The sequence below is a fragment of the Pecten maximus genome, chromosome 1 (assembly GCF_902652985.1).
Source record: "Pecten maximus chromosome 1, xPecMax1.1, whole genome shotgun sequence".
NCBI lineage: Eukaryota > Metazoa > Mollusca > Bivalvia > Pectinida > Pectinidae > Pecten > Pecten maximus.
The window spans coordinates 38,987,618-39,014,699 of NC_047015.1; the positions used below are offsets into that span (position 1 = coordinate 38,987,618).

The 27,082-nt window shown below is 35.4% G+C and overlaps 2 protein-coding genes across 9 annotated transcripts in view; one reads left to right on the forward strand and one right to left on the reverse strand.

Annotated features, from left to right (window-relative positions):
- LOC117333149 (ATP-binding cassette sub-family A member 5-like) overlaps positions 1-6,057 on the forward strand; it is a 50,720-nt gene extending 44,663 nt beyond the window's left edge. For all 3 annotated transcript variants that reach the window (XM_033892315.1, XM_033892298.1, XM_033892307.1), the window contains exon 33: positions 215-6,057. In XM_033892315.1, coding sequence (XP_033748206.1) covers positions 215-217 — 3 coding nt within the window. In that variant the 3' untranslated portion in view covers positions 218-6,057. The remainder of the gene's footprint in view (positions 1-214) is intronic.
- Positions 4,272-27,082, reverse strand: part of LOC117333165 (cytoplasmic phosphatidylinositol transfer protein 1-like) — a 45,058-nt gene continuing 22,247 nt past the window's right edge. The window contains exons 4-11 of one of the 6 annotated variants that reach the window (XR_004533836.1): positions 21,739-21,746; positions 19,177-19,248; positions 18,280-18,378; positions 17,459-17,518; positions 15,969-16,064; positions 12,997-13,060; positions 10,466-12,357; positions 4,272-10,399 (exon numbers count right to left, since the gene is read on the reverse strand). Coding sequence is in view for 1 of the 6 variants with exons in the window: in XM_033892326.1 (XP_033748217.1) it covers positions 12,278-12,357; positions 12,997-13,060; positions 15,969-16,064; positions 17,459-17,518; positions 18,280-18,378; positions 19,177-19,248; positions 21,739-21,746 (479 nt within the window). In the remaining 5 variants the exon portion in view is untranslated. Of the gene's footprint in view, positions 12,358-12,996; positions 13,061-15,968; positions 16,065-17,458; positions 17,519-18,279; positions 18,379-19,176; positions 19,249-21,738; positions 21,747-27,082 lie in introns of all 6 variants that reach the window. The other 5 variants (XR_004533842.1, XR_004533838.1, XR_004533839.1 and 2 more) reach the window with 5 other exon arrangements.

Here is a 27,082-nt window from a genome sequence, read left to right on the forward strand (position 1 = left end):
GATAACATGGTCTACTGACTTATAACTAATGATAACATGGTTTACTGACTTATAACTAATGATAACATGGTTTACTGACTTATAACTAGTGATAACATGGTCTACTGACTTATAACTAATGATAACATGGTCTACTGACTTATAACTAGTAACAACCTGCAATATATTGGAAAATTGTGAACATTTTGTCTTACTTATGTCTGTTTTTTTATAGTGATAACCAGAGGGACATATCAGACTCCAGTACATAGTGACTCTGGACGTCAACTGTAACTTGACAGACAACTCTTACGAGCATAAGTGTTTAGAAAGCGGTGTTAGTATCAGAACTCTTGAGACTGCCATGGAAAGACAGCATTCATGAGTTGTGATAGGACCTGAGGAATGAACAACAGGTGCTTGGATTTATGAAATACACAAATGTGTTCAAGGGAAGTTTAGTATTGCATATGGTGATTTGGTTTGTAGTGACATACAGAACCAGGACAAAGTATTTTCACAATTACGTTGTTTTTAACCCATGTCTTGGTGTAAATATTTTTGTCCTAAATCTGTGAGTCATACTACCCTCAATTTTTCATCTCAATATTGAACATCCATAATACACATCAGTAAAGAAAGAAAGAAAGAAAGAATTCTCTCAATTTTGGGAACATTTTTGCAAGAACTGTAAATAACATTATATACCAATATTGAATTGTTTTAAGTATACCTGTAGATATGGTGTAAGCTTTTTGGAACAAAGACATACACATATATGTAGAATACACCTTAGATTTCATTTCCACAAAAAAAATCAAAAAAAATCATGCATTATAATTCTAGAATAGCATATTTATCTACAGTTCATAGTGTAAAGCAACTATAATCAAAGTTTTGTTTATCTGAAATCATACAAATAAACTGCTGAGTCATTGTACATGATAGTGTACACATGTTGATGAAACCCTGCTTTATTAGTGAGGTTTCATTTACAAATGAAAAAAAATAATGCAGTAGTGTATATAATCATTTTGGCTATGAGCAGATATGAAGTTAAGAATATCACAAAGCCTGTCCTACTTTATGGTGATCTGCCTCATACCAACCCAGTTGAAGGGATTGTTATGGTTATTATAGATGGACATATGCTTTCAGACAGATCACATGAGTGGGCAATTGGGAATGAATGTGAGGAATTACTTAACATTTTGTATAGCCTAATTACAGTGAAAGCTTGGACAAGTTGGATAATATCTTCCATTATAATCGTTTTGTATTATGCTTTAGAAGATGCATCAACCATTATTATTTAAACATTTTATGACGTCGCCCTTTATTCATCTAGTTGTACATTAATTCAATATTTTGAATAACAATAAGGGCTATTGACAGACTAACTGTCATAAGAAGCTTAACTGCCATGACAGTTCAGACATGTTTGATATACAAAATTTTAGGAACAATACTTTTTGGAGTTAAGGCCCTTTATGAATTTGGCTGTAAACTGCTGAATAATGTCAAGCTTAATAATTACCATGAATTTTTTGGACAAGTTTGATTTACTTTATATCTCTTTCACCTAAAGCTTTATTTATCATGACATGAAATTTTGTTTTCTCAAGTGATATATTAATATGAAATCCTTGATACATTTCCATATTTCATGCAGTAATGTAATATATGCCATGTTGGCATAGTTTGTGCTTACCTGCTAAGCCCTATGCTCAGTACTATTGTTCACTGTTATATATATGTACATATAGGGCTTCAAGAGATTTACACCCAAGTGCTGTTTCTATATTTGTGTATTACTTCATAGAGAATTTATAGTTAATATTCTTTTACATTAAAATGTATTGTACATTGTTGGGGAGCCCCAAGTATATTTACAGAATTTATATTTCTACCTTTATCTTAAAAAAAAAAAAATTTTCTTAAATTTCCTATACTGGGAAATGTGACTAAAGGAATACCACGTCATGTGTATAGTATGACTAATCGAAAATCACCATTAAAATAAAAGTGACAATATAACTATATTGCTTTGTTTTTACCACTTTTAGTTTCAACTTTTTACATAAGTATTGAATTATGATAAAAAAAAATTAATGATAATCAAGAAATCAGTATTTTTTAAAGATTGATTGACATATAGAAATGACATATAGAAAAGAATTAGTTTTTAGCCTGGAAAATATTTTGTTTTAACATTTCTTTGGATTTGAAAAAAATCATTTTTAACATGGAATACTATTTTGTATACCAGGTATTTTCAAGGATGTGTACTTTTGGCACACATCACAATAGTGATATGATTTTAATATCTATTTATAGTCTTGGAAATCCAAATATCTGTATAAAATATAAAATACTATGTTTAAGTAATGACTTCCTATAATTGTGACAGTACTGTATTTGTCAAATTACCTACTTATTCAATTTCTGGTCTACTACTTGATATAGAATCTTATGTTATATCTGTGTAGTAATCTACATTGTATTTATTATTATTATACCTCACCTTCACTCACACCAATATTATTGGACTATGACATGCTTTAACTGATACATTACCTCAAACTTCAGTACGAGGGCAACAACCCTTCGCGGGCCAGAATTGTCTCCCTGGACAGGGCTATTTTTCCAAGAATGAACCATAGAGGGCCAAAATTGTATATTTTTACCTACCTTTAATGCTTTATAGAGCATTATGTACACTTATTGTGATTTTTGTTGATTTTAGTTGAATTGTTGAAATCTTACACAACTGTCGATATATATCAGGGGTAATAAATGATTCACCTACCATATTTGCCACAATTAGCGCCCCTCTCCTTTCAACCGGAGAAATTGAAATTATACAAACGCCCCTCTTAATCATGAAACAATTCCAAAATAAATTCTTTTACTTACATTTTATATGTCGAGACTTAAGTTCGGTGATCAAAGCTAGACTCCTGCTAAACATTGAATAGGTGGTCACAATTAATGTATCAAACTTTTTTTCTTACCAACTTTTTGGTCATGAAATTCGTAACCTGAATAAGTGCCCCCTCTGTAACCATTTTGTAAGCGCCCTGGGCACTAATTACGACAAATAAGGTACTAGCAATTGAGGACACAAAATTCACACAGAGAAGAGTTTATGAAATTAAGCATTATTGTAGGTGATATCATTTTACCACTTTATGTATTGTATGTAATAAATATTGTTTTTTAAAATTCACAAAATGTTTGTTTATTATTTATTAGCAGGCATTTTACCAGTTCATCTTGTCTCATCTAAAAATATATTTTGTTGTCCAGGACTTTTTTTATCTCTCAACCTCATCACCACCAGACAACATGAGCTAGTAGAACCTGTATGTAGTGTTCGAGACGCACATCTGTAATGTTTGGATCATAATCAATGTCATTCAATGTACATTTGTAATTGTTATTTGGAAAGATTTAAATCTTCAACACAAACAAGAGACCTATGGGCCTAAACGGTCAATCAAGTTCTGATGTATTTTGGCAGATTTGATTACCATGACCTTGAATTTGGGGTAAATGTCATTAACCCCAGCATGCTGCAGGCCAAATACCAGGTTTCTAAGTGCATTGGTTCACAAGAAGAAGACATTTAAAAGATTTAGTATATTTTGAGCCTGTTGGCCTTGAAAGTAGGTCAAGATCATTCATGTGAACAAACTTTGTAGCCCTTCTCACTAGCATGCAAAAGGCCTGATATCAAGTCTCTGGGCCTCTTGTATTAAGTGAGAAAAAGTTTTAAAAGATTTTAGTATAATTGACCCCTTTGACTTTGAATGAAAGTCAATGCCATTCATACTCCAGTATGCTAAAGGCCCAATATCATGTCTCTTAATTAGCCTCTTTCTTAGTGAACAAAGTCATTTAAAGATTTTAGCATATTTGACCCCAGTGACCTTGAAGGAAGGTCATGGTCATTCATTAGACAATCTGAAAAAGGTTAATTGTTGCACGACAAAGAACAAAAGGAGTTTAGAATAGGTCACTTGACACTTTGTCTCAGGTGACCGAAAATGCGATGGAAAAAGTTTGCGACCTTGAATTTTTGAGTAATATTAAGTTGAAACATTTAATGAGTTTGTTAAGAACTAAAACATATAAAGCTGATTGGAAAGTGGACCTTGGTTCCACTACAAAGTAGCTCGTTAGTTAAGCTGATGAAATACATGTTCATGAAGTTTTCTTTGTGAAATTTTTCATCAAGTAGGAAATTCATCTTTTTTTTATTAGTGTTTAAATAAAACAAACACATCATGTCATTTTTGTCTTATTTAATGTAACAATTTCTATTAGTTGGATTAACAACATTAAACAAATCCTTCCATTGACTTCAATTCTTTATAAAGCATATAACACAACAATTGCAGAAACAAAATAACAGAGACTTTCTGTATCAAGTGTGATAATATCGGACATTATCTTTAATTTCTTCTCTGATTGTTTATTTGTTTTCTTTGACCACCTTCATTCATCATTTGTATTTACAAAATGAGCATCTTAACAAAATGAAATACAATACTGTATATATCAAAATTTATTCATAAAGAAACAGAATTTTTTAAGTCCAGTAATATTATCAAAATAAACTGACCTGTATAAATATTTTAATCTCGCTATGTATTTTTTGGATGGAAATAAATGTTTAGAATTTAAAAAGGATATCTTGTAATATAATCATGTGAAAAAAGGAGTAAATCAATTCCTGTAAACAAGTATAGATCCATCTTACATTTCTGGAGTAATTGACAATGTGTAAAACCTGGTGTAAAATTTGGACAATATGAAAGATTGTGTACATAGAGCTTTAATGGCAAGATTTGAAATTCAAATACTTTCATAACACGAGACTGAAAAGTGTCCATTAAAAACATGATTTTAAAAATCTGCTAGTTTCTTTAATGAAAATAAATTGTGTATTGAATAAATATGTATATTTCATCCTAAATCAATTGACTGTATAAGTATTAAGTGGCTAACAAAAGACAATAAAACAAACATATACCTTGTAGATTTGATGCTGAATACATTCAATTTCCAACATTTCTAAAACATTCTTGTGCTATTGAGTTAAAATTTGAATTTGAAATATCTCATTGTTATGTACATTGTATAATAAGAGTGTATAATTATAAGTTTTCATTATTTCCTTTATTGTTTACTAACAAGGTTTTACCATATTGTGATGTTCATATCAAACCAAATTTGCTGGTAGCAATGTCATTAAAACAGCAATGAAATACCACCATTACCTACATGCAGTTTACCATTACTGTCCTTGGGCAAGACACAAATTAGCCTTGGATAGTATGTGGTGATTCTCTGATATGTTATTCATTGATAGAGGTTGCCACCATCGACTACAAGGAGTCTCCACCTCGAAATGACCCTGGGTGTTCATAGGGTGATATAGTACCAAGCAAACAGGTCTACAGTATCTTGTTCTCAGTGAGGTAGCCACCAGCTACTACATGGAGACTCAGTTTCAAAATAACCCTAGCTGTTCACGGGGTCATGAATTCATCAAATAATCTAACTGGTTATATACTGATAAATATGTCAGTGCTATCATTGATGATCATAATTTGTAAATAGCTCATGAGCAATAATTTACAGTCATAAAACTGCTGATTTCAAAAACCTTTGACAATAAAACATTAACAATAAGTATGGAGGACATTTTTGTTCAGATAAAACATTAGACTCCGAGTATACAATATCTCTAATGTTCTAAGCATATCATATTCTTTGTAGAAATAGCTGACATGACAATCTACAATTACTATTTAAATGTAAGATCCACGACAAAAACATCAAAATGTCAAGAGTATGAGACAAACAGTTGTTCAACTGCCTATTAGATTACCTGACAAAACAACATTCACATTTTAAAATGACTACATCGATTTGCTGCATATTGTTCACATTCAAAAAGTTCTATTTCCTTGTTCTAGGTATAAATTGAATGAAATTCTTAAAATGACATGAAAATTATGCATTGAGCACCACATGAAAAAGTGTACTACATGTAAATTTAATATTGAAAAAAAAAAAAAAAAACAATACATGAACAATTTTGATATCATATTTTAAAATAGTACATAAAATGTCCAGGAAAATCCAGATGAAAAACTTAATACCTAAATAAGCAGACATAGTTATCTTAACATAACAGGTTAACATACCAAACTTGAAAACAAAGGATCACCCATATCATAACCAATAAAGGCTAACAACTGGTAACAAACAACCACAAAGGAAAAATAGTGCAATTGCATGAGAAGGTAGTTCTTTTTACCATAAATTATTTGAGCATTTATTGTGACACTCAAACATCCTGAAAAAGCAATATGTATTTAACAAAAAAAAAAAAAAAAAAGAGAGAAATCAAACTCAACGTAAGCAAAAAATGGAACATTTTAACTCAATAAAATCTAAATTGTAACAACTACAAAATCAAACAAGATTCAAAGTCATCAACCCATACTGAAATTCAATCAAACCAAAGAGACGTATTGAAATCTTCAGAGAAGAAAGTAGAAATTTTGAACACAACATCCTAAGAATGAAACTTGACTATCAAAGATCAAATTGTTCCATTTTCAATGGTGACCATAACAAAAAGACAGATTTTGGATTGGTCAATGTTCCTTTACTTACATTTATATGAAAAAAAATGAATACCTTGTGAGGGTATATTATGTTGTTAATTAGGAGTTTAATTGTGGATACAGCAAATATATCCAAAGACTGGGACATCTCAAGGATGAGTGGACGAACAAATATATCCAAGGACTGGGACATCTACAAGGACGAGTGGACGAACAAATATATCCAAAGATTGGGACATCTACAAGGACGAGTGAACGAACAAATATATCCAAGGATTTGGACATCTACAAGGATGAGTGGACGAACAAAGATATCCAAGGATTGGGACATCTACAAGGACGAGTGGACGAACAAACATATCCAAGGATTGGGACATCTACAAGGACGAGTGGACGAACAAATATATCCAAGGATTGGGACATCTACAAGGACAAGTGGACGAACAAATATATCCAAGGATTGGGACATCTACAAGGACGAGTGGACGAACAAACATATCCAAGGATTGGGACATCTACAAGGACGAGTGGACGAACAAATATATCCAAGGACTGGGACATCTACAAGGACGAGTGGACGAACAAACATATCCAAGGATTGGGACATCTACAAGGACGAGTGGACGAACAAATATATCCAAGGATTGGGACATCTACAAGGACGAGTGGACGAACAAATATATCCAAGGATTGTGACATCTACAAGGACGAGTGGACGAACAAATATATCCAAGGATTGGGACATCTACAAGGACGAGTGGACGAACAAAGATATCCAAGGATTGGGACATCTACAAGGACGAGTGGACGAACAAATATATCCAAGGACTGGGACATCTACAAGGACGAGTGGACAAACAAATATATCCAGGTCAACCAAAATCATGAACCACACGGTCAAACAGTCAACATCATCAACCACACAGTCATGAAGTCAAAGTTCATGGTAACACAATGTCATTGCCAAACACCAACCACACTTTCATACATCAATTTTGTCAGTTAATCAACTTAATATTTACACAATCAAAACATAAATTATTTTGCAATGAATACATAAAATAAAAATAAATGAAATACAAATTTAACTTTAAAAGGAATATGGAATGAGGAATCAAGATATTTTTATACATGATGATGATATATGCACCCCTTGTCAATACAGCCATCATTTATCCAATTGAACTACTATCCAGACAGTGATTTAATAAGGGACAAACTTTGTCCGTTCTCTGTATACCAGTAAATAAGTTGTCTCACAAATCTGACATTTGCTTGAAATAAATGTGGCTGGATTATCAAGGCTTCTCCATAAAAGATGGTCTAGTAACTGTACAAATCAAACACATCTGTACAACTAACTTGATAGTTAAAAACATTGGACTTGTTTTCTAATATAACTTGATAGTTAAAAATCTAGAATTACATATAATCATATGTGTTGCCTGTCCTGCTTTGTCGATATAAGTATTTTATATGGATACTCATGGATACATTTGAAGAGATTTTGGATACTCATGGATACATTTGAAGAGATTTTCTCCCAAGTCCAGAAATTTGAGGTTTTTACCAACAAAAAAAAGTTGTAGAAATGCTAGTAAAGGGTGTAATGCATTCAGCTATACATTTGGTTGCTCTAGCTTTTATATTTTGTCAGAAACAGTCTAATATGCAAGAGCTAAATACAAAACCTTAACATTGATATTTTTCCAAAGTCCAGAAATTTGAGATTTTTACCCCAAAAATGCAGAAATCCATGAAATATTTTAATAGTGTAGTAGGTTCTACTACCCATGCTTCATCTATGATTGAGGTTTTTTATTGGTTTAGCTTTGTCAGAAACAGAGCTTTACAGAAAACCTTAACATTGTGAAGCCACCATCAGAAAGGCAACACCTGCGTGCCGCCTTTCCAACATTCATCGTAAGCGACACAAAAAACCTCCGACCTTTTATCTGATATAAATTTTTCACTTACAACTTTCAGCCTTTCCGTTGGTTTCAAAATGGTCCATGATAAGAGAAATAAAACATGAATAAATGTTAGATGGTACAGTCATTAGGAAACAAAAAACCTCATTTTATCTGATATAACTTGATATTTAAAAACCTCATACTTATTGTCTTTTCCGTGTAATGAACAATAAAAGCTGCTGTGTACATATGTAGCAGATCGATCATGAACAGCTGTATAGTCAGTGTTAAGATCATGAGTTACACCTTTAACTAATATATACTGCATTAAGCTGGTTCATTCACACCTGTTTAAGTAGTGCTGAGATAAGTTAAGTCATCATTACATTAAAAAACACCTTGAGCACTGGAAACAAAATGCAAAGGCATTACATTGTATATAACAAAATTAAAATGTCACAAATAGAAACAAATTAATAAACAAATGTTTGTGTCACATAAAATAAGAATATGGATCAAATGAAATTTTGATAAAAGTGAAAAAGTGATAACAATCTGTAAAATTTTATTTTGTACTTGAATAATATATTTAATATGTATGTACAGGATTTTCTTTTTGTGTTAAATTATCATGGCTATATAGTAATGTAACAACAAGAGGTAATAAGTGCATGCCTGGTCCAGTTAAACTACAAACAACACTGTTGGGTCTACCAACAACATCTCTAAGATCTGTTATAAGCACCTCCAAGACCTTCCATTAAAATCTCCAATATCTATTATAAGCACCTCTAAGATCTACCATTAACACCTTCAGGATCTGCCATTCATACCTCCAAGATCTGCCATTCATACCTCCAAGATCTACCATTAACACCTCAAGACTTGCCATTAATACCTCCACGATCTACCATTAACACCTCTAAGATCTACCATTAAAACCTTCAGGATCTGCCATTCATACCTCCAAGATCTACCATTAACACCTCCAAGACCTACCATCAACAAAGCCAAGTCCTAAAATTAACACCTCCATGATCTACCATTAACACCTCAAGACTTGCCATTAATACCTCCACGATCTACCATTAACACCTCTAAGATCTACCATTAAAACCTTCAGGATCTGCCATTCATACCTCCAAGATCTACCATTAACACCTCCAAGACCTACCATCAACAAAGCCAAGTCCTAAAATTAACACCTCCATGATCTACCATTAACACCTCAAGACTTGCCATTAATACCTCCACGATCTACCATTAACACCTCTAAGATCTACCATTAAAACCTTCAGGATCTGCCATTCATACCTCCAAGATCTACCATTAACACCTCCAAGACCTACCATCAACAAAGCCAAGTCCTAAAATTAACACCTCCACGATCTACCATTAACACCTCTAAGATCTACCATTAAAACCTTCAGGATCTGCCATTCATACCTCCAAGATCTACCATTAACACCTCCAAGACCTACCATCAACAAAGCCAAGTCCTAAAATTAACACCACCAAGACCTACTATTAACACCTAAAGAATTGCCATTAACACCCCCAAGATCTGCCATTAACACCCCCAAGATCTACCATTAACGCCTCCATGATCTACCATTAACGCCTCCATGATCTACCATTAACACCTCTAAGATCTACCATTAACACCCCCAAGATGTGCCATTAACGCCTCCATGATCTACCATTAACGCCTCCATGATTTACCATTAACACCCCCAAGATGTGCCATTAACGCCTCCATGATCTACCATTAACGCCTCCATGATTTACCATTAACACCCCCAAGATGTGCCATTAACGCCTCCATGATCTACCATTAACACCCCCATGATCTACCATTAACACCTCCATGATTTACCATTAACGCCTCCATGATCTGCCATTAACACCTCTAAGATCTGCCATTAACACCCCCATGATCTACCATTAACACCCCCATGATCTACCATTAACACCCCCATGATCTACCATTAACACCTCCATGATTTACCATTAACACCCCCATGATCTACCATTAACACCCCCATGATCTGCCATTAACACCCCCAAGATCTGCCATTAACACCTCCATGATCTACCATTGACACCCTCATGATCTACCATTAACACCTCCATGATTTACCATTAACACCCCCATGATCTACCATTAACACCTCCATGATCTACCATTAACGCCTCCGTGATCTACCATTAACGCCTCCATGATCTACCATTAACACCTCCATGATCTACCATTAACACCTCCATGATCTACCATGAACACCTCCATGATCTACCATTAACGCCTCCATGATCTGCCATTAACACCCCCATGATCTACCATCAACACCTCCATGATCTACCATTAACACCTCCATGATCTACCATTAACACCCCCAAGATCTACCATTAACACCCCCAAGATCTACCATTAACACCCCCATGATCTACCATTAACACCTCCATGATCTACCATTAACACCTCCATGATCTACCATTAACACCCCCATGATCTACCATTAATGCCTCCATGATCTACCATTAACACCCCCATGATCTACCATTAACACCTCCATGATCTACCATTAACACCCCCATGATTTACCATTAACACCTCCATGATCTACCATTAACACCCCCATGATCTACCATTAACACCCCCATGATCTACCATTAACACCTCCATGATTTACCATTAACACCTCCATGATCTACCATTAACACCTCTAAGATCTGCCATTAACACCCCCATGATCTACCATTAACACCTCCATGATCTACCATTAACACCCCCATGATCTACCATTAACACCTCCATGATCTACCATTAACACCCCCATGATCTACCATTAACACCCCCATGATCTACCATTAACACCTCCATGATTTACCATTAACACCTCCATGATCTACCATTCATACCTCCATGATCTACCATTAACACCCCCATGATCTACCATTAACACCTCCATGATCTACCATGAACACCTCCATGATCTGCCATTAACATCCCCAAGATCTACACTCTACAAAAATCTCCCAAGGCCAACTATTTCAAACTCCAAGATGGATAACTAACATTTCAAAGAACATTGCCATTACCATATAGCGGTTAGAGTAACTTAAGTGAGTGGGAGTAAGATTCGTGGTTGGTGTTACAGTAGCAGATGGAGTAACATATTAGTGGTTAGAGAAACAGAATGATGTAAAGTAACTGTTTCTCACACCACTAACATGTACAGTAAAACTACAGCTTACACCAAAAATATCTACCCTTAACGCTGCCTGTAGCTACCATTATCTTTATTCCAGAACTAGTATATTGTATACAAAGTCACAATGCTGAGTAAGTAGCTGTATCACCTGCCACACTTCCCGAGAATTTTTCTTCTCCAAATCTTTCTATCTTAACTACCAGGTAACAAATATATAGGTGGGTATAGGATCAACTATATCACAACATAAAACAACAAAATCTGTCCAGGACTGAGGGCCTCACATATTGTAATATTACATAAGGTTGCCAATCTGATAACTGTACGGCGCCATGGTTGTTGTGCTTGGCAATCATCTCAAAACTGAAGTATGTAGAGGAAAATTTTCCCTTAAGACGTGTAATGACAGTCGGAATCCTAAATCTTGATTTTGACAGCCACAACATGGTCCAGGATTAACATCCCATGACCTTGAAGTAAAAGACTGGCCTGAACTGCCTTGTCCAATGTAGGTGTAGAGTCTCTCGCCTCAGCTGTTTTCTAGTACTTTTTTGTTTGTCTCTCTGTTGATTGACTTTTCATACTCTCGAATGTCCTCAACAGTCATATCTGCAACAAACATATAACCATCAGTCTAAATATATATACATGTATATGAAGTGCAATAGAGTAAGGAAGGGGGGTGGGGAAGTTGGAGGCATATAATAATAGCCATAAAATGTTGAATCCGCCTGTCCCATTAGGACTAAGCACCATAGTTACTTATACATTGACTTTGTACATGATGGCAATGTGTAATCTTGATAGGTAACTAGAGAGATATAGCTGAGAGAAAAGAGTTACTGGTTTACCACCTACATGACTCCACTTATTACTAAGTTTTGTCTCACTGGCCAAAGCCAGTATTCTGTCTGTGTTGAGAAGCAAACGTGTGTAAATAGGGCCAGCAGATCAATCCTGATTTCTGTGATGTTCCCCCACCACTAGCTGATACAGAAAGTCCATATGGACTTCTACATTAGTTGCCTCATACAATCATGAAGTGGATACAAATATATGAGTCAATTTTTTTTCTCACTCAAACATGTACAGGATTTTTGATCAGTCTGAGCAGATTTTGCTCATTTTTTTTCTTTTTGCATTTGTATGGATCTTTTTTCAGCATTTTAAGGTGATTTTTAGGGTGCGTAATTTACACTGTATGTGAATGACAAGCTTTTTTTATGGTATCAACATTACATAACATACCTATCCATTCATCAATCCAACAAAAGGCTTGTCTGTGGCCTAGTAACAGAATGTCCCGTACAGACTGAAACAGGAACAATACAATTTTATATGATATGAAATACTTTATACTCATTATTAAGAATACTGCAAATAGAAGTTATAAGAAGATACTACAGTATTTAAAGACAATTGCTTCATTTTACATTTTTTGTTTTTATTTTCTCTTTACCATGCTGAAAATATGTATATTGTATATGTATTATAATATATATTTGTAAAATGGTTAAAATCATTTGGACATATTGGAAACAAATATTAGCTAGGCACAATTATCATAACACACTGTCCCCAGTTCACTGAAGTATCCCTACCACATTAGGTATTCCAAGTTCACTTAAATATCCCTTCCTCATTAAGTATTATAAGTTCACTTAAGTATCTGTACCTCATTAAGTATCCCTACCTCATTAGGTATCCAAGTTCACTGAAGTTTCCTTACCTCATAATTAAGTATTCCAAGTTTAATGAAGTATGGCTACCTACCTAAGTACCCCAAGTTCACTGAAGTACCCCTACCTCATTAAATATCTCAAGTTCACTGAAGTATCACTACCTCATTTAGTATCCCCAGTTCACTAAAGTATCCCTACCTCATTTAGTATCCCCAGTTCACTGAAGTATCACTACCTCATTAAATATCCCAAGTTCACTGAAGTACTCCTACCTCATTAAGTATTCAAAGTTCACTGAAGTATCCCTTCCTCATTAAGTATCCCAAGTTCACTTATAATATCCCTACCTCCTTAGGTATCCAAGTTCACTTAAATATCCCTTCCTCATTAAGTATCATAAGTTCACTTAAGTATCTGTACCTCATTAAGTATTCCTAGTTCACTGAAGTATCCCTACCTCATTAGGTATCCAAGTTCACTGAAGTTTCCTTACCTCATAATTAAGTATTCCAAGTTTAATGAAGTATGGCTACCTACCTAAGTACCCCAAGTTCACTGAAGTACCCCTACCTCATTAAATATCTCAAGTTCACTGAAGTATCACTACCTCATTTAGTATCCCCAGTTCACTAAAGTATCCCTACCTCATTTAGTATCCCCAGTTCACTGAAGTATCACTACCTCATTAAATATCCCAAGTTCACTGAAGTACTCCTACCTCATTAAGTATTTAAAGTTCACTGAAGTATCCCTTCCTCATTAAGTATCCCAAGTTCACTTAAATATCCCTTCCTCATTAAATATCACAACTTTACTTATTAGTATCTGTACCTTATTAGGTATTCCTAGTTCACTGAAGTGCGCCTACCTCACTTAATATCCCTACCTCACTTAGTATCCCTACCTCACTAAGTATCCCTACATCACTAAGTATCCCTACCTCACTTAGTATCCCTACCTCACTTAATATCCCTACCTCACTTAGTATCCCTACCTCACTTGGTATCCCTACCTCACTTAGTATCCTACCTCACTAAGTATCCATACCTCACTAAGTATCCCTACCTCACTTAGTATCCCTACCTCAATAAGTATCCCTACCTCACTAAGTATCCCTACCTCACTTATTATCCCTACCTCACTTAGTATCCCTACCTCACTTGGTATCCCTACCTCACTAGGTCTCCCTACCTCACTAAGTATCCCTACCTCACTAGGTATCCCTACCTCACTAAGTATCCCTACCTCACTTAGTATCCCTACCTTACTTAATATCCCTACCTCACTTAGTATCCCTACCTCACTAAGTATCCCTACCTCACTAAGTATCCCTACCTCACTTAGTATCCCTACCTCACTTAGTATCCCTACCTCACTAAGTATCCCTACCTCACTTAGTATCCCTACCTCACTAAGTATCCCTACCTCACTTAATATCCCTACCTCACTTAATATCCCTACCTCACTTAGTATACCTACCTTACTTAATATCCCTACCTCACTTAGTATCCCTACCTCACTAAGTATCCCTACTTCACTTAATATCCCTACCTCACTAAGTATCCCTACCTCACTTAGTATACCTACCTTACTAAGTATCCCTACCTCACTTAGTATAACTAACTCACTTAGTATCCCTACCTCACTTAGTATCCCTACCTCACTTAGTATCCCTACCTCATTTAATATTCCTACCTCACTTAATATCCCTACCTCACTTAGTATACCTACCTCACTTAATATCCCTACCTCACTTAATATCCCTACCTCACTTAGTATCCCTACCTCACTTAGTATACCTACCTTACTTAATATCCCTACCTCACTTAGTATCCTTACCTCACTTAGTATCCCTACCTCACTTAGTATCCCTACCTCACTAAGTATCCCTACCTCACTTAGTATCCCTACCTCTCTTAGTATCCCTACCTCACTAAGTATCCCTACCTCACTAAGTATCCCTACCTCACTTAGTATCCCTACCTCACTAAGTATCCCTACCTCACTTAGTATACCTACCTAACTAAGTATCCCTACCTCACTTAGTATACCTACCTCACTAAGTATACCTACTTCACTTAATATCCCTACCTCACTAAGTATCCCTACCTCACTTAATATCCCTACCTCACTTAGTATCCCTACCTCACTAAGTATCCCTACCTCACTTAGTATCCCTACCTCACTTATTATCCCTACCTCACTTAATATCCCTACCTCACTTAGTATACCTACCTCACTTAATATCCCTACCTCACTTAATATCCCTACCTCACTTAGTATACCTACCTCACTTATTATCCCTACCTCACTTAATATCCCTACCTCACTTAATATCCCTACCTCACTTAGTATACCTACCTCACTAAGTATACCTACCTCAGTGATGTATTATACTTTATACAAAAGAACCCTTGATCCACTGAGGTATCTCTAATATATCTGACTTGCCCAGTAACCAATGTATAACATATACCTGTACACTGATGGTAATGAGAAAAAAACATGTATACAGGTTGGATTATGAAGATAACTCACCCTGTGTGTAAAAGATTCCACTTTTGTTTGTAGGCCCCAAACCTCAAACTTAACCTTGACAGCCTTGTAGGAGCACATCATTGGTTCCTCAGATACCTACAGTTATATAAAACAGGGAGTTACAATACAAGGTAACCACACACAATCCTACAGGTATATATAACAGGGAGTTACTATACAAGGTAACCACACACAATCCTACAGGTATATATAACAGGGAGTTACTATACAAGGTAATCACACAATCCTACAGGTATATAACAGGGAGGTTCTATACAAGGTAACCACACACAATCCTACAGGTATATATAACAGGGAGTTACTATACAAGGTAACCACACACAATCCTACAGGTATATATAACAGGGAGTTACTATACAAGGTAACCACACAATCCTACAGGTATATAAACAGGGAGTTACTATACAAGGTAACAACACACTAACCTACAGGTATATATAACAGGGAGTTACTATACAAGGTAACCACACACAATCCTACAGGTATATATAACAGGGAGTTACTATACAAGGTAACCACACACAATCCTACAGGTATATATAACAGGGAGTTACTATACAAGGTAACCACACACAATCCTACAGGTATATAACAGGGAGATACTATACAAGGTAACCACACACAATCCTACAGGTATATATAACAGGGAGTTACTATACAAGGTAACCACACACAATCCTACAGGTATATATAACAGGGAGTTACTATACAAGGTAACCACACAATCCTACAGGTATATAAACAGGGAGTTACTATACAAGGTAACAACACACTAACCTACAGGTATATATAACAGGGAGTTACTATACAAGGTAACCACACACAATCCTACAGGTATATATAACAGGGAGTTACTATACAAGGTAACCACACACAATCCTACAGGTATAAACAGAGAGTTAATATACAAGGTAACCACACACAATCCTACAGGTATATAACAGGGAGTTACTATACAAGGTAACAACACACAATTCTACAGGTATATATAACAGGGAGTTAATATACAAGGTAACCACACACAATCTTACAGGTATATATAACAGTGAGTTACTATACAAGGTAACCACACACAATCCTACAGGTATAAACAGGGAGTTAATATACAAGGTAACCACACACAATCCTACAGGTATATATAACAGGGAGTTACTATACAAGGTAACCACACACAATCCTACAGGTATATATAACAGGGAGTTACTATACAAGGTAACCACACACAATCCTACAGGTATATATAACAGGGAGTTACTATACAAGGTAACCACACACAATCCTACAGGTATAAATAACAGGGAGTTACTATACAAGGTAACCACACACTAACCTACAGGTATATAAAACAGGGAGTTACTATACAATGAAATCACACACAATCCTGTCCAGAGAATCATACAAAGAAATAATTCTTATCTACTTAACAACAATATAATGTAAAGTATTTCTCCCAATAAACACCAGCCTACCTTCCATTCCTTCTTCAGCTTTCCTCTTCCTGTCTTTTTTGATAGAAATAGTGTTGGATCCTAAGAAAGAAATACAAAAAAGTCAACAAAGTATGATAAACCTCCGAGATAGAAGGATGCACCATAGAAGATTTTCTCTTCTGTGCATGTATGACCGAGAATCATCCGGATCCATATATGAAGCTGGCAGTGTAAAAAATCAATGTTGTAATCGCATTACAAGCAAGTGATTTAATTACCATTACTGATAGCAAATGTTTAATGCCGGAGAGACAATACCATCGACAATGCTTTGAGCAAAAGCTATTTTCATAGTACATATTAGCACAAAAATTGAAACTGTACGCTTTTTTCTTTTTCTGACTGATCTTCCCGCGTGATCAATCACTTTGCCATCACCCTGTATTTCACATTTTAATACTTATGGATTGAGCCACCAATTCTGACACACATAATTTGTGTTTTAATTTTGAGGTTTTGGTGCACCTCTCCTACTTTCAACAGGTGTTTTAATTTCCTAACTTCCCTTCTGGACTTCCATACTTTTTTGGTCCCTAGTATCATTCACAAGCACTAGATGGACGATACAGTTGTATGATCAATAAGTTTCACATTTATTATTCAAAACAGGCTGTATCTTTTGACTAATTTATGATTTAATGTGTTCTTTACATCTCCAGCTGTATTTACATGTGTCTCTTGTACAATCCTTGAAGTCAGAACGTCTTAAAGACAGAAAATACTATCAAGTTGTTTATCCCTGTTCTCACCAGTTCTGAATTAGATATATTATACAACATTCATGTGTAAAAGAGGCAAACCTCTGCTTCTTTGTAATGCTTGTCAGCCATGTTGTCATAGGCAATGTCTATATGTTCGATCTCACGTACTTCCATGTCCTCGTCACTGAGACCAAGCACCTGTCAAACATTGATTATTGTGTATTATACAAAAAACTGGTTAACAACAACTGGATTACCCATGTATAATATGTAATTACCTTTACTACAACTGAGAGTCAGTAATCACAGGTAAACACAGGTACTCACTGGTAATCATACATAATCTCAGGTAAACACAGGTACTCACTGGTTATCATACATAATCACAGGTAAACACAGGTACTCACTGGTAATCATACATAATCTCAGGTAAACACAGGTACTCACTGGTAATCATACATAATCTCAAGTTAACACAGGTACTCACTGGTAATCATACATAATCACAGGTAAACACAGGTACTCACTGGTAATCATACATAATCACAGGTAAACACAGGTACTCACTGGTAATCATACATAATCTCAGGTAAACACAGGTACTCACTGGTAATCATACATAATCTCAGGTAAACACAGGTACTCACTGGTAATCATACATAATCACAGGTAAACACAGGTACTCACTGGTAATCATACATAATCACAGGTTATCACAGGTAATCATACATAATCACAGGTAAACACAGGTACTCACTGGTAATCATACATAATCACAGGTAAACACAGGTAATCACTGGTAATCACAGGTTAACATATAGTTTTCACAGGTAATTACAGCTAATCATTTGTAATCACTAGTACTTGTAATAACTGGTAATCATAAAGGTAATCACTGACAATCACAGGTAAACACAGGTAATCATATTTACCACAGACAAACATAGGTATGTAAACAGGTAATCAAACCTTTTACACTACTATTTGTGTACTTACATTTTCTGTACAACCGTTATCATCTTTGTACTTTGTCTCAATGTAGATTGAAAAGTGTGGAATAAATGAGCACTGCAACAAAAAGTACAGGTAGAATAAGAGTTGGCGGGTCTTATTGGTCACATGACTAAATCTTAAAATATATATATACATGACGTTTAATGAAATCTTTTTGGGCCCCTCTGGTGAAGATTTTCCAACAAAGACCTGTTTTCTAGTGAATGGGTTACCACGGCGGGAACCCAAATTTGTGGGAAAAAACCTGCATGCATATATACACATTACGAGTCCCTAACATTCCTGTGTATTTCAAATGAAATCGGTTGATAGCTATATAGGAGTTGTCCGAGTTGTCTTGACAAAGTTTTCCACAAGAATATGGGTATTGAAACCTGGTAACCATGGAAACCAAAAATTCTGTAGAGATATATCATGCATGCACATTTACACATGGTCCCTTTCACTCCTGTGTAGTTTGACTTGAAGCAGTTCACAGGTTTATGAGGAGTTGACCGGACAATGTATAAGGGTTATTGACATAGAGTTTCGTTGAAATTCCCTCAGTAATTTAGGAATAGTAGCCAGTACATCGTTTTGTCAACAGACTCACCCAAAAAACAAAGTATAGTGACCTGGTTACCATGGTAACCACAAAGTTGCAACATGATATAGATTATGCACATTTACAATGTATAAGGGTTATTGCCATTAAGTTTCGTTGAAATTCCCTCAGTAGTTTAGGAGGAGTAGCCGGTACATCGTTGTGTCTACAGACGGACGGACCTGATTCCAGTATCCCCCCTAACTTCGTTACGGGGGTATAATTATTTAGCCAAATTTAGAAGTTAGTTGACCTGCTCTGACTCCTTTTGGCCCCACCTTCTATCACCTCAGATTTTACCCAATGAAAATAAAAAAGATCATGATCCCTACTTTGTATGGATTATTTTAATCAAGTATTGCATTTCTACAGAACTACATATAGAAGATACTTAAATAATTTTAAAATGTGCCCTTTTTTGGCCCCCTAACCCCATCCCAATAGAGAGCAGGGCCCTAATCTTAATTGATTATAAAGTAATTATTCATCCTTCCCCTTCTAAGGATTGTTTCAGTTAAGTTTGTTTGAAAATGTGAAAACTTCTGTATAGTGTATCATGATGACAAACGACCAAGGAACGACAACTATGATAATTTTACTATAATAACAACAAGCTTTTTCCTATAATTTCTATAATTTAACCAAACACAGGACCTTACTTAGGATCACAGCTAAATAAACAGAGAATTGTTTATGTAAATCGCCAACACAGAATGCATTAACTATGATGAAGTTGCCTTTAATTATTCACAGACTATGTGTATCAGATATAAATAAAATAATTATCTGAGAAAAAAGTGTATCCCACATGTAAGACATAAATAAATCATTTGTCACGTTGACAGGCGTTTTTTACCTTTGATTTAAATATTTCATCCCCATAACTCTGTACCCTTTACAACATTATCTACACAGTGGTTGATGTAATCAAACCACAACAACACAATATATACTGCCTAAGGATGATGTAGCATGAATCAGTGAACCACAATAGCCTCTGATGTTAAAATTCACATTCTATATTCTTACAAGTGAACATAGATATAGGCGTTGTGAAAGATCAGTTTTCATGATAACTGCTATGACGCAAGAACACAGCAAAATATGTTGTCACAATAAAAAGACCTTGACATATGGTAGGGAGAAAACATGGACACCAGCCTTCTTTGAACATGTTTTGTAATTACGCTGGTACAGTTCAACTTTAAAGCCTTAGAAGGTATTCTGATGTCTGATTTAACAACGCCAGCGTACATGCTTTACGTCAACTCAAAACTGAGAATAATTGGTGCTCCATCATTGTTAAATACTGTGTATACACCTCAATGTTTAAACTAGACATGACTCGTAATATGTGAATGTACTGAAAGCTCATTTGATTTCTTATAATTAAGGTGTTTACTGAGCCTGTGTAATTATTAAATATCTCAATGACTGTTCAACGATTGTGGTATGCACAATTTCAAAATTAAAATCAATGATTTCAATACGCTTGCATGGTAAATACCATATTTATCTCAAACAAGCCCATGCCCACGAACAATCATACATTTTAGAATAGTAAGCTTAAAGTGGTTCATATATAATCCCTCCGCAAACTTCAATCGTACATGTACCATTGTGACTAAACTTGTACACCAGGGGAGGGCCTGAGGCTTATTTGAGGATAAATACAGTATATTATGATTTCGTACAGTGAATATGAACTGTAATAATAACTTGTATTCCAAGTTCTGGAGGAGAATTCTCATTCATTCAATACAATTTGATTTAGCTGTCACCCAAATGGATATAATGAAAACAAAATCACTGTCAAGCATGTGAGTGATCTGACCCGCTCACCTTAAACTTAAGGTTTACAAATACAAGTGCTATTATCATGGCAAGTGATTTATTACTGAAAGGGCATGCATATTATAGGTAATCAAAAATACATAACATATATATAAAAATATACTTACAGTATATTCTGGTAGCCAGGTATTTCAGCACAACATGAAAATAGAATAATAAGCATTAACATTATTATATTTTCAGTTTTGTATCTAATGCTGATTGGTGGACATCCGATCACATGCTATTCCATCAAACATTTAATTGCACTATGCCACAGTGATAAATGGTTCTGCACACCCGTGTGAGTGTTTTGGACATTGTGAAATTTCAGCCAATCAGATTTGTCGGATACATGTACTGCCAAGTTGCATGAGAGTGTAATATGATGTTTTATCAAAGATGCACTTTTGATGATGCTTTGGTGAATATTATAAAATAAGATGTCAATGGAATGTCATGGAAACATACTTTAAGCATTCTGTACAGGGTTCTGACACCGAAATGTAATGAGAGAGTTATGGCACTTTTGATTGATATTATGCATCCAGAGCCATAAATTGTTTATTATACTAAAGAATGATGATACTCAAAAATAAACTGAAGATAAGAAATACCATTTTTTTCACAAACCCCTGTGATCCCGGTCGCTCAATTGATACGATTCCAAGTGAAGGTAACAGTTGGCGTGTACATTTGTTGATATTTTCGTGTTCTCAGCAATCTTGTTTTGCAGAATTTTATCTATTTCTGATTCTTCGACTGCAAGAAAACGTTTGCGTTTCTGTTCGTCTGCCATTTGTAAATAACTGGAGGGAGACAACTCCTCGCAACAGAATGTGGGGGTCGCCATGGGGGCACACGGTCCAGGAAGACATGATATTTGTCTCCCTGGCTCACGCGCCTCAGGGAGATATGATGTTTTGTCCCCCTTCCACGTGATGCGTTTCGGCTATAATCACAGGCACTGTTATAAACATGAGGTATAATAAGATGATTTATGGAGAGGCCTCGGTCAATATTGGTTACCTTCACTCCATGTTTGATCTGATATTGATCTAAACAAAGAGCCTTAATGTATAACATAAGTTGATATCATGATTGTCTAACAGCTGTTGGGGATAAAGGGAACTTAATTTGTTATGGCCATGGATGCATAAAGCTTATAAATGTGCCAACAGAAATGCTTTATGACCTCATGAAATAGTTTTATTTGCATGGTACAAATGTACAATTCTCAAAAACAGGATATTTTTTTCCATCATATGTTAATTCTTTCAGATATGCACAAAAAAATTGACGATACATGTATAAATAATACATAATCTTGTATTCAGCAGAATAAACCCATGTCAATGTCTATAAACGATAACAAATTTTATTTCATTGTCATGCTTCCCTACTTTTAGTTAAAGTTTTTTATTAACTATTAACCCCTTAGGCTTTTCAATGGATATATATATATATAATAATCAAGTGGTGGAATAGTCCTTGTGATGGAGTTTAAAAAATAAAAAATACCTTTAAAACAAATTTGTAGATCTCCCAAGGAGCACACCATTTGAAGTGCTGTGAAAGCGCTCAGGAGATCTACAGATTGATTTTAAAGTTATGTATTATTTATTTTATACTCGTATATGTACAATATAAAAAAAACATAGATTGTAATATCTCTACGGTAATTTGACCTACTATTCTATAGTAAATTAAAACTGGACAAAAATACTATTTATTCTCATTACATGTAACAATCTGGTAATTTTAATACCAACTTTAATTAAGAAGAGATACAGAGCATAAAGTACACAGCATATTACATGTACAAGACAGATATATCTATTTGGAAATAATACCATGTGACAATTTTATAATGACGTCAAACCATTCATACTGAACAAAAAAGATGGCGTATCAGTTGGTTTATATATATGTATTATATACCTGGTACACATGGACATCAGTATATAATATCTGGTACCAGAACCTAATTCTAACAGCCTTTTATAGCCTCGGCCAAATTAGTACCATGGGACTATACAACACCTAGTGGCGTATCATGTGACCACTAAAACATGTCCACAGTAATCATTGATCCACTACTTTCCCCATCAATGTGTTTGACATTTCTATATCACCACCATAACATATACATTACCCTGATGTTCCCTTAAGGCTCAGTTTGGAGGTCAACAACATAATGTATATTATACACAGAAAATTTATATCTGCTAACAATTTTCAGAAAAAAAACCCATGTTCGTTCAAATTAGATTTAAGGCAATTGAGTGGATGCATGATTAGATGGGGAAATGGATGCTATTTTGAACCACCACCTCTAACCCCAACAAAAACAATGCGAAAAAATTGTTTGAGTGAAAGGAGATGACTCAAAGTTTTCAAAGACTTGAGCATGAGATGGTTTACTGATTGGTAAATTTTAATGGTAATGGTTCACAAACTTAAGAGAGATGATATCCACAAATTCAAGTGGAAGACTATCCACATTCATGTACTTGAGTGAGAGATGATGTCCACAAAGTTGAGTGATATATGATCCATTGGTTTTAGAAGAATGTGGTGTCATATCCACAGGTGCGAGTGGGAGATGACTATCCACAGATTTGAGTGGGAGATGATATCCACAGATTTGAGTGGGAGATGATATCCACAGGTTTGAGTGGGTGATGATATCCACAGGTTTGAGTGGGATATTATCCACAGATTTGAGTGGGAGATGATATCCAGATTTGAGTGGGAGATGATATCCACAGATTTGAGTGGGAGATGATATCCACAGGTTTGAGTGGGAGATGATATCCACAGATTTGAGTGGGAGATGATATCCACAGATTTGAGTGGGAGATGATATCCACAGATTTGAGTGGGAGATGATATCCACATAACTGAGTGAGAGATGATATCCACAAATTTGAGTGGGAGATAATATCTACAGATCTGAGTGAGAGATATTATATCTAAAGATTTGAGTTGAAAGATGACATCCACAGATTTGAATGGGAGATATGATATCTAAAGATTTGAGTGGGATATGATCCAGAGACTTGAGTGTGAGATGCATGAGAGAGATATCTACAGATTTGAGAGAGATGATATCCAGATTTTAGTAAGATTTGATCAACAGATTTTTAGTAAGAGATGATATCAACAGATTTGAATGGGAGATGATCCAAAGACTTGAGTGGGAGATGATCCACAGATTTTAGCAGCAGATGGTATTTATAGATTTAAGTTGGAGATTATATCCACAGATTAATATAGGGACATGATATCTACAGAATTGAGTGGAATATATGCACAAATTCAAGTTTGAGATGATGCACAGACTTGAGTCAGAGATGATTCATAGATTTGATTGGGAGATGATCCACACACTTAAGCGGAAGATATAGTTCACAGATTTGAGTGAGAGATAGCTCACAGACTCAATTCTAAGTCTTGAGATGGTTCAGACTGAAGTGGCGTGAGGGATTACAGGGTATTTACAAACCTGAGAGCTGATCATTATGGATCTAGTGAGGGATTACAGGGTATTTCCAAACCTGAGAGCTGATCATTATGGATCAAGTGAGGGATTACAGGGTAATTACAAACCTGAGAGTTGATCATTATGGATCAAGTGAGGGATTACAGGGTATTTACAAACCTGATAGCTGATCATTATGGATCAAGTGAGGGATTACAGGGTAATTACAAACCTGAGAGCTGATCATTATGGATCAAGTGAGGGATTACAGGGTATTTACAAACCTGATAGCTGATCATTATGGATCAAGTGAGGGATTACAGGGTATTTACAAACCTGAGAGCTGATCATTATGGATCAAGTGAGGGATTACAGGGTAATTACAAACCTGATAGCTGATCATTATGGAATGAGAGATTACAGGGTATTTACAAACCTGAGAGCTGATCATTATGGATCAAGTGAGGGATTACAGGGTATTTACAAACCAGAGAGCTGATCATTATGGAATGAGAGATTACAGGGTATTTACAAACCTGAGAGTTGATCATTATGGATCTAGTGAGGGATTACAGGGTATTTACAAACCTGAGAGCTGATCATTATGGATTTAGTGAGGGATTACAGGGTATTTACAAACCTGAGAGTTGATCATTATGGATCTAGTGAGGGATTACAGGGTATTTACAAACCTGAGAGCTGATCATTATGGATCAAGTGAGGGATTACAGGGTATTTACAAACCTGAGAGCTGATCATTATGGATCTAGTGAGGGATTACAGGGTAATTACAAACATGAGAGCTGATCATTATGGATTTAGTGAGGGATTACAGGGTAATTACAAACCTGAGAGCTGATCATTATGGATTTAGTGAGGGATTACAGGGTATTTACAAACCTGAGTGATGATGGTAATGAATCTAGTGGGAGATGATTCACAAACTCAAGTTTAAATGGTCCTCAAACTTGAAAAAGTGAAATTTATAAAATCTGAGAAGGAATCAGTCATAGACTGGAATTATACAGGTCTCATAGACTTAAGAAGCAATATAGCTGATCTTCCTATCAGAGTGACAATGTACATGTACTAATAAAAACACAGTCAATGAAATCTTAAAAAGTTAGCCCACAAGATAATGCATCCCCAACTGAGAGTAATGCCATGTTAAAACAAAGTGGTTACAATATAAGTTAACGCCCTTTACTAAGACTGTGTTTTAGGTGTACATGCGTGTACCAGGTATGTCATTATATTTATAAAATCTTGATTGGTGAAAAATTTAATAGATTTTTGCAATGTCATTCATTTGATGGATATACACAGAGAACTTATTTATATAGGTAGATGTACATACACATGACAGTTGTATGCTGAATAGATTCAACGAGAGATAGTCAGATTTTTACATGAAAATAAAACATAAATGCCCTAGAGCATGAAGCACTAGTGATAAAATCCTTCCACAACCTTCACTTAACAATGTCACGTCCACAGAACACGTACAGTTTACCATCACAACCTTCACTTATCAATGTCACGTCCACAGAACACGTACAGTTTACCATCACAACCTTCACTTAACAATGTCACGTCCACAGAACACGTACAGTTTACCATCACAACCTTCACTTATCAATGTCACGTCCACAGAACACGTACAGTTTACCATCACAACCTTCACTTATCAATGTCACGTCCACAGAACACGTACAGTTTACCATCACAACCCTCACTTAACAATGTCACGTCCACAGAACACGTACAGTTTACCATCACAACCTTCACTTATCAATGTCACGTCCACAGAACACGTACAGTTTACCATCACAACCTTCACTTAACAATGTCACGTCCACAGAACACGTACAGTTTACCATCACAACCTTCACTTATCAATGTCACGTCCACAGAACACGTACAGTTTACCATCACAACCTTCACTTAACAATGTCACGTCCACAGAACACGTACAGTTTACCATCACA